Source organism: Macrobrachium nipponense, chromosome 44, assembly GCF_015104395.2.
Source record: "Macrobrachium nipponense isolate FS-2020 chromosome 44, ASM1510439v2, whole genome shotgun sequence".
In the NCBI taxonomy this organism is placed as follows: Eukaryota; Metazoa; Arthropoda; class Malacostraca; order Decapoda; family Palaemonidae; genus Macrobrachium; species Macrobrachium nipponense.
Window position 1 is genome coordinate 21,326,747 of NC_087221.1, and position 9,083 is coordinate 21,335,829.

General features: G+C 49.0%; 1 protein-coding gene across 9 annotated transcripts in view; it reads left to right on the plus strand.

Annotated features, from left to right (window-relative positions):
- LOC135204080 (chromodomain-helicase-DNA-binding protein 1-like) overlaps window positions 1-9,083 on the plus strand; it is a 124,181-nt gene that overhangs the window by 102,498 nt on the left and 12,600 nt on the right. For all 9 annotated transcript variants that reach the window (XM_064234064.1, XM_064234071.1, XM_064234066.1 and 6 more), the window contains one exon: window positions 51-229. In XM_064234064.1, the coding sequence (XP_064090134.1) occupies window positions 51-229 (179 nt within the window). The remainder of the gene's footprint in view (window positions 1-50; window positions 230-9,083) is intronic.

Consider the following 9,083-nt stretch of genomic DNA (forward strand, 5'->3'; position numbering starts at 1 on the left):
TGGTGGTGTTCTAAATTGTCTGGTAATGTATTTGATTCATTCTTTTACAGTGTAAAGAAAAGATGAGGCCTATGAAGAAAGCTCTGAAAACTTTGGACAATCCCAATGAAAGTTTAACCCAAGAAGAACAGATTCAGCATACAAGGAGGTGTCTGATACAGATTGGCGATCACATCGAGCGTTGTTTGGAAAGCATGAAAGACCCAGATACTGTACGGGAATGGAAGAGGTATGTGATATTTCATGCAACATGAATTTATTATGAATAACATATAAACCCCTTTTTTCATTACTAATTATTGTATTTGCTTGTAGCATATGATGTGTATAGTAACAAATTGTTTTCCTGTAAAAGTGATGAATGTTTGCTTCAAAGAAGTTAAGAGGTGCTGGGGGAAAGCCAACAAGAAGAAAAGTTGTGTACAAACCTATCAAATGCAATTTGCCTTATTCTGTGTGAAACAGACTCAGCTACACTACTTAGACAGACACAGAGAGCAAGCCAGCCATTAATGAGAACACAAAAAAAAATTGCTATTAATATGTAAAAAGAATAAACTCAATGACTAGAAAATGAGGTGAAATCAACAATAACAATAATAACATTATTTCACAAAGCCTATAATTAAAATAGCAACAAGTATGAAAATTGAGATGGAGTGTGAGGCAACCATTACCATGAACAGAATAAAACAACAATGTTAATACATAGAGGGAAAAATTTATTGTAAAAATGCAAAAGAATATATCCTTCAAGCCCAGTCTTATAGTTTAGTAAGTGTAAATAAAGATGACATTCTTCCATGGAGGGAAGCTCAAGCAAAGGGAGTATATATACACAAAAAAAAAAAAAAAGCATTAATTGATAGTCTGAGAAATTAAAACATAAAAACAGGAATGAATGTGAAGAGAACAGACTGCAAGTTAACCATTAGCATAAAATATAAAAAATAAAAATCCATGCCTTGGCTAGTTTGTGTCACTCTTGTTGAGACATGGTGGTGTTTGTCCCATGCCCTTCGTAGATTGTCATTAATAGTGCATTTTCGTAACATTTGGTGCATAGTATTCCATGAATTCCTGCTCGTTACCTTTTAGTATTTGCATGCATTTCATCACCTGCCTATTTATCCTCCTGTACCTGTGAATCTATGAGCTCCTGTTCACCCTATTGCATCCTGTTCTTGTGCATTTGACTGTAACAACCCCTGCTCCAACAATCACCCCTGGTGCTGCACTGTCGGCATTATAAATAAATATATAATGTCTGGTTAAAAATAGTGAAAATTTAGATACTGTCACATTGCAAAACATTGGAAAATTAAAATCTCCAACAAGGCGTAAGTGAGGGTAGAGGTAGTTATCTAAAAAAGCCAGGTCAGTTTTTGAATGAATGAAAAGGAGTTTAAAAATACCAAATGAGAATTTTTTACTGACTAGATGTATGCTGGGTACATGACAAGATGACACTGACCAAAGCAAAAAAGGTGCAAAGAGAAAAACTCACTTGACAGTTGGGGAGAAACAGCAGAAGCTTTCTTCTGTCAACTCTTAAGTTGCTGTAGCTGGGCCAATTCTACACTGAATAAGGCAAATTATGGTGAATGAGTTCCACATAGCAACCAGAAAGTAGAGGAACTGCAGAAAACCTTCAATACCTCTGTAGTGCACTGAGCAAGGCAGACTATGGGGTATCCTCTTTTCGTTGGTATACAGGATTAGGTGGAAATATAATTTGTAATTGTTCCGATAACGTAATACAACCATCGGTCCTTTAACAATAGGAAGTAGCTAGCGGCAGCTGGAACGGTCGTAAGCTTCGAACAAGGGGAGAACGGTAGTTAACTGCTTGTCGCGCGACTGGGAGGTAAACAAATCACTTTTGCTTTCGGCCGCGGGTGTGAAGGACGTGTTCGTCATCGCTCTCTGCCCGCTTCATCGTCGTATGCTTTGTTTATATTGTGTTTTCTACTAATGGTTTGTTTGACTTGAAAATGGAACTGTAAGTACACTGTTTTCATTTTCATTACTTAATTATGAACCAACATGGAGTTATCGCCGTAGATGCGGCGATTTCCTCTCTTTTCATGAATTGAACCCGTGAATTATGTCTCGGTGCCGAGGGCGGGCGGGCGCGCTCGCGCCGAGTCATGTATTTTGGAGGGCGAAAGTATGTAATTGAAAAATGTAATACTCTTTTCATTATATTTTTGCCCTGTGCGTTCGTTACCGAGAGTGTGATTGCGCTCGGCACGAGCCTTTTAATTTTGTATAATAAATTGCAATATTCTTTTCATTTTCATTTATTTATTTGCATGAAATTTAATTTGGATCAATTTTCGTTCTTACCCGGGAATTGATCCTTACATTTTTTTTTATGTGAAATGGAATCGCAAGTGCAGTATTCGGTTTCATTTTCATATATATTTTATGATAGCATCATATTATTGGATCAAGTTTCCGTTCTTACCCGGGAATTGATCTTTTCCCCTTTAAGTTCTATGAAGTGAATCGCAAGGGCAGTATTCTGTTTCATTTTCATATTACTTTTCACTGCTGGGCGGGGGTAGGGGAAGCGAAGGTCTGCCAGGAAGTCGTCGGAAAGCTCTCCCGCGACTCCCTTGGTATCCGATTCTTCGTCTTCCTTCCTGCCCCCCGCTCAGCTTCTTCGTTGTATTTGTATTTGGGTCTTCCTTGCGTTCGGGGTGGGCATGTCTTCCCCCCGTGCGTGAGGGAACCCCTCTTACTAATCTATCTATGTTACCGCAGGTGCTACATCCGTGGGAGACGACCTTGGACAGGTATGGACCACCGCGGAGGCAGGGCGTGCCTAGCATCCACGGGCTGCTGCAGCGTCTAGCGAGGTCTGGGGTGGTCTCCACTACTACCACGGCCGCTTTATGCTGCTCCCCCCCTCCTGGTCTACACTCCCCATGCTGTGTCGATGACGCCGTCTGCCGCTACTAGGGCGCCGCCGTACCGAGGTGGGGTTGCCGCCGCCGCCTGTTTTCTTCGTGTTGCCTGCCCCAGACTTCCGCTGTTCCAGCAGCTCGCCCCTGGACCGGCCGCCAGGAACCAGGTTCCGCTGGCTGCCGATGATTCTACGAGGCGATCGCTGGACCTGCCGTACCTGCCGCTGATGTGATTCCCGCTGTTGGCTTGGCTGTCCCTTCTGGGTCTACCGCTGCCGCTGTTCCTGCCGCTCGTGAGCTGGTTGCTGTTCCTGTCGCTCCTGCTTCCTGAGCCTGTCCATGCTGGTCCTGCCCACGGTGTGTCTTCCCCAGTCCCAGGTCCTTCCGGACAGGTGCAGTCGGGCCGTGTTGCTTCGGCAATAGCCCCGGCTCCGGCCTGGATGGAGGACCTGACGACTGTCCTGCGTGAGCTGACGAGGAAGAGGAGAAGAGGAAGCTGTCATCTTCGTCCTTCATTGTCTGCTGCTGCCTCTTCCCCTTCGACTTCTAAGGCCCATAAGCCGAAGAAGAAGAAGGCTGCTTTCCCCCCTAAGAAGTCTCCTTCGGGAACTTCTAAGGGCCCGTCCCACCCCGGTGGGACGGGGGGTCCTTCTGCCTCCTTCGGGAGGCGGGGGCCCGTCTCCCCATTCCCCGTAAGGAAGAGAGTAGAGGGGGGACCAGAGGAGTATCGGTTAGCTCTGGTACTTCCTCGCCTGGTGCTAGCGGCGATGCCGCTAGCCAGGTTCCGGCTCGGTCTCTCGTTCGCGAGAGATCCCGCCCGAGTGTACGTTCTCCCTCGGGAGACCGTGCAGCCAAGTTTCGGCGCCAGAGTTCGCTCGGCGCCAAGACGCGGCACGGAGCAGAAGGCTGGTGAGAGACGCTCAGGTGACTCTTGCCAGGCCAGCGGCCGCTCTTGCAGCGACCAGCTGGTAACCCGGGTTTTTTCCCCCTAAGAAGGCTCCTTCGGGACCTTCTAAGGGCCCGTCTCGCTCCGGCGATTCGGGGAGCTCTTCTGCTGGTCCTCCTGCTCCCTCGGGAACAGGGCCCGTCTTTTCTTCTACCAAGGAGAAGAAGACGGGGACCAGAGGAGTACCAGCTTCGGCTCGGCACTTCCTCGCCTGGTTCTAGCGGTTCTGCCGCTAAACCAGTATCCGCCTCGGCTTCTCGTTAGCGAGAAGTACCGAGTGGACGGTCTCCCGCGGGAGACCGTCCAGCCAAAGTCTTGACACTCGAGCTCGCTCGCCGCCAAGACCGAAGCGCGGAGCAGAAGACTGGCGAGTGTCGTGCAGACGACTCTCGCTAGGCCAGTGGACGCTCTCGCAGCGACCAGCTGGCTGCTCGGGTTGACGTGACGGTCGCTGACCAGCCACGGGTTGAGGCGAGGAAGGGGTCCCCGCGGTCGTTGGTACAGCCACGGCTGGTACCAGCGGCTCGACGCGCCGAGAGGACGCTCGCCGGTCTCACTGCGACAACGAGCCTAGCAGGTCACCTGACGCCGCTCCCATCGGGACCGGGCGGAGACGGTAACCAGCACAGCTCGCCTGACGCTAGAGATCAGCGTCGACATTCTCAGCCGAGCCTCTCGCCCCAGGCGAGCGGCAAGGCTAGGCCTGCTGCTCGATTGCCACTGCGGAGGGGTGGACGATCAGCAGCAGCCCTCAAGCACGCTGGTCCTGCCAGCGAGCTAGGGGGAGGGGGGAGCGTCAGGTCTGCCTCCTTCCTGTACCTTCAACCTCCTCGGGCTACACCGGGAGGAGCGAGGTATCTATGAGTGATCGCGAGAGGTGCGCCGCTCGCGATCCCGCTATGACGCCGTATGGACCAGGCACGGTTCTAGGACCGACCAGGACATACGCGCAAGTAGCTGGAGGCGACCGTCAGGGGGTCTGCCGCTGTTCCTCCTTCTGAAGGAGGAGTATCTCGGGATCTGTTCTTGTTGGAGGGACTGGACGGTCCTAACTCCGCAAGACGCGGTTACTCCCGAGATACAGAGGAATTTGCAGAAGTCATTAAGCTGATTCGTCAGCATAATGACCTTGCGGAAGGATTGCCGCCTCCCACCAGCAGAGCCCACGTCTCTGCTCGAGTCGTTTTGGGGCCCGAGAGGGAACCCAAACCGACGGTGGGTCTGCCGCGATCGGAGCTTGCCGATTCTGTCTCGAACCAGAGTCTCTCGTCTCCGGACAAGAAGGCTCTCTCAGTTCTGGCCGGTCGATCAAGCTACTTCCACCTCCTCTACTGCGACAGCGGCGTTTCTACGTGTCTTCGGACACCGTATTTAAATACTCCTTCGGTCCTCCTGAGAGGTTTCGACCTCGACGAGGACTGGAATGAGTCGGAGGACGGTATCGGCTCTCTCCTGTCAGGTGTCGATCAGCCCCACTCAGACGACGTTCACAGTGGCGGCAGACCCTTACCTACAGTGAGAGTTCGTAACCCTCCGCGGGAAAACGTGTTCTCCTGACGATACGTTTTCCCAGACTCTGAGAGGCCATCGCCGCAAGGCGATGGCTGCTCCTACTCTTCTCCAACTGCTAGTTCCACTGGAAGGCGAGCGCGAGTATCCAATTCCTCCCCCATTCCCTCTCTCCTTACGGTTACGAGGAAAGGGGAGGGATCCTACAGAGATTTCTCTGTTAAGGATCCCACGTTTCGGGACTGCGCTACCGGGGGGACCTTCGGGTCCTACCTGACGTAAGCCCCGGTCGTTGAGGAGGAATCCTGCACCCCATTTCTCGATTTCTACGGGAATCGAGAGGACCACCAGCCGATATCGTTTGACGAATTCGGTGGGGGTTTCGCAGACTGCTTAGAATTCTACGGAATTTCTAACGCATTCAGTGTTCGAGTTTTTTACGATCTCCAAACACTTACGCGAGACCACGGTCCAAAGTGAGCGAGACGAGAATCTCCGATATACACGATAATCGGGAACCTCGCCTATGCTCGAATTCCTGGAATTTCTAGCATTGGGAAGAAGACTGCTGCTGAAAGAAACTATCTCACAGTAGGCGACCAACCTGGAATAGAGAAGATCGGACGGGAATATCCAGTTTGGCTTGAACTATCGTCTTAGTATTCTGTTCACCATTGAAGCTTTCCTTCGAGGAAGACTTCTCCTTCACTCTCTTTGATAGAGATCGAAGGTGGTCGATCTCCAATCCTTATTTTGTTTTCTTGAAGGAAAGAATTTAGGATGGAGATCGTTGTTCAGAATCCTACAAATATACTACGTATATTAACCTCGCGACATGATTCTACTAAGCAGTTGAATTGTCCGAGGGGTAGGCGCATATCCTAGTTAATTTCTACGGATTGCGACTTATAAGAGAAGTATTCTAATTGAACTGCAACTTGGGGTTGCCTGCAACCTCCCAGGAGTTTTCAGTTTCAATTTTATATACTTATGGTTTGTCACGAACACCATTTCAACTTTTATATACTTATGGTTTTGTCACGACAACACCATTTCAACTTTTATATTTACCGAAATTCATTTCGCCTAAATATAATTGCTCGAGCATATCTTTTATGCTCGGTAGTTCTAGCCGAACGCATTCCTTCATGGAATAATGGATTACCTGGCAACTCAGGATGACGAGTCAGCAAGAGCTCAGCTCAACTACTGCGTATTGAACTGCCTGATAGCAGCTCAGTATCAGCTGGGCCTCCGATATGCACGGTCATGTATGTCTCTCTCTCCCCTGCTTTGATTGACTACAACCGTATCTCTGCCCAACAATCATGGACTTAGGTCTCTGATTAACGGGGATTCTGCAAATAATGAAGGACCATCTACTGCTGTGACGCTAGATTCCATCGCCTTCGACATTGCGAGAATTTTCAACAGAGATATCTCTTGGACTCTTTCATCTTTCTGTTTACCGCACGGTAACAGAAGTCTGTACAAGTCTCCCGCTGCATCGCACTGCGATAATGCGAATGATTTTGCAGACATCTGAGTTTGTCTTCAAAATATCTCGTATTCGTAGGTGTACAATTGTTCATTGTTCAACCCGAATTACGAGATGTGTCAGAAGACATCGCCTACTCTCCGACCTGACAGCTCTACTTCCAAATGTTCAGCCCATGAGAAGCAGTTCTTCAGGCGGCTTTCACCTGTGTTTTCATTACTGAAGAACAACGCGTTTTCATTGCAACTACGACTTCTCACCGGACAGCAATGAAATAGCGGTTAGCGTTTTCAGTCATTTGTAAGCACAGGTTATGAATCTTGAGAATCCTTCTCTCGATTCATCTGTGAAGACGTAGGTTGCATTCAATATCTACCTTCGTCTTCAACGGTACATACTGTTGTTTCTCCTTAGCTGAGATTCAACAACCATGAGATGTTTTACCTTCAGGGACCTCGGTCTCTAGAAGGCAATTGACTTTCGCTTGTTGGGCACATGCCTTAAGAGAATCATCACCTCGCTGTCCGGCGTTGGTGACAAACAAATACATTATTTGTTTGGTCTCTCGGCATAACCCTTTAAAGGCGAAGGTCACGTGACTTACTCGGATGCTTTGACAACTTGCCTCCTACCGAACGCAGTCAGTCGGCAGCGGTCAGAGCGCCCGAGTCAGTTACGAACTACGCTGTTGACTTAGTTCGGTTGTTACAGAGCAATCATTACTTCGTTTTAATAGCTTGTCACAGTACCCATACCATTGACACCCACCATGGAGTGTCGGTGTCCTATCCACTACCGAGAACTTCGCTGCATGGGGATAGGAGGATGCGAGAGACTTCGTGGCAAACGGACAGACCAGTATGGGTACTGGACATCACCGAAGTAGAGAAGAGGGATAGGTCATGCGACTATTTCCTTCTTTTCCTCTGAGGAACTGCATGACTTCTCCTGCGAAGTCAAGCATCCAGGGGATGGGGATCCGTGACGCTCGATTTCGTACCGAACTTCGTAGCGAAGACTAGAACCCTTCGGTCCCTGACGATTGGTTCGAGTCGTTCACAATCCCCTCCCTAATGGACTTCACCGCCTTCGATGCGAAGGAGATGCTGCCTTGTCCGCAAGAACCTCTCCGTGGCGCAGGTACTGAAGGCAGGGGTCTGGTCAACCAGACCACATGCCCTTCCTTCTACCTTCGGGATATTGCCCACAGGTCCTTGGATCTTTTTCCTTGAGACCCGTGGTGGCTGCTCAACACGTTGTGTAGCGAACCCAGACCCTCGCAGGCTGAACAGCATCGAGTCCTGGTGTGACCATAAGAATGGATGAGTGAATGAGAGTGTGACTGGCTCCTCTTCCCATCCCATCTTTTTCTTCCCCTCTACTGTGGTTAGAGGGACACGGTCGTCACCCTGCTGGATAAGGACAAGATGCAGGTGAGCTACTCAACAGAGCCCATCCTTATCCTTTCACTAGGATAGGAGCGTATATCCACCACTTCCTCCAAACAAGGGGGGAGGAAGTGGATGCCAGCTTGAGACAACCCATACTTATGTTGCCTCTTGCAAACAGGAACAAGTTCTTGCTTGCTGGTACGAAGAGATACGCTTGCCTCTCTCTTAGTACTCGGCCCAGAGGTCTGACCATTGATACCTTGCGGTGCACACCCCGATCAATCGGACAGAGGCTTGGATCCCTCCCTCGCTCTTACGACCAGGGAGGCATTCCAGGGATGGACGAACACCAGTCTGTTCATCAAAAGACTCAGATTCCTCCCACCAAGAAGTGAGTCTTCCTATTGTTAAAGGACCGATGGTTTGTATTACGTATCGGAACAAATGACAATTTGTCGAAAATTGCATTTTTCCTAACTATACAAACCTGAGGTCCTTTACATATAGTCCCTCCTCATGCCACCCCTCACTCTGCGTATTTTGCATGGGCCAAAAGCAAAAGTGATTTGTTTACCTCCCAGTCGCGCGGCGCGCTGACTGTCGGACAAGCAGTTAACTACCGTTCTCCCCTTGTTCGAAGCTTACGACCGTTCCAGCTGCCGCTAGCTACTTCCTATGTTAAAGGACCTCAGGTTTGTATAGTTAGGAAAAATGCAATTTTGGACAAATTGTCATTTTTTATCTTGCATGCACATGATCATTAGCATATATCTGAAGACAGTAAACATTTATGCTTGGAGTGTAAGAATGCCGAGTCCAATGTGATG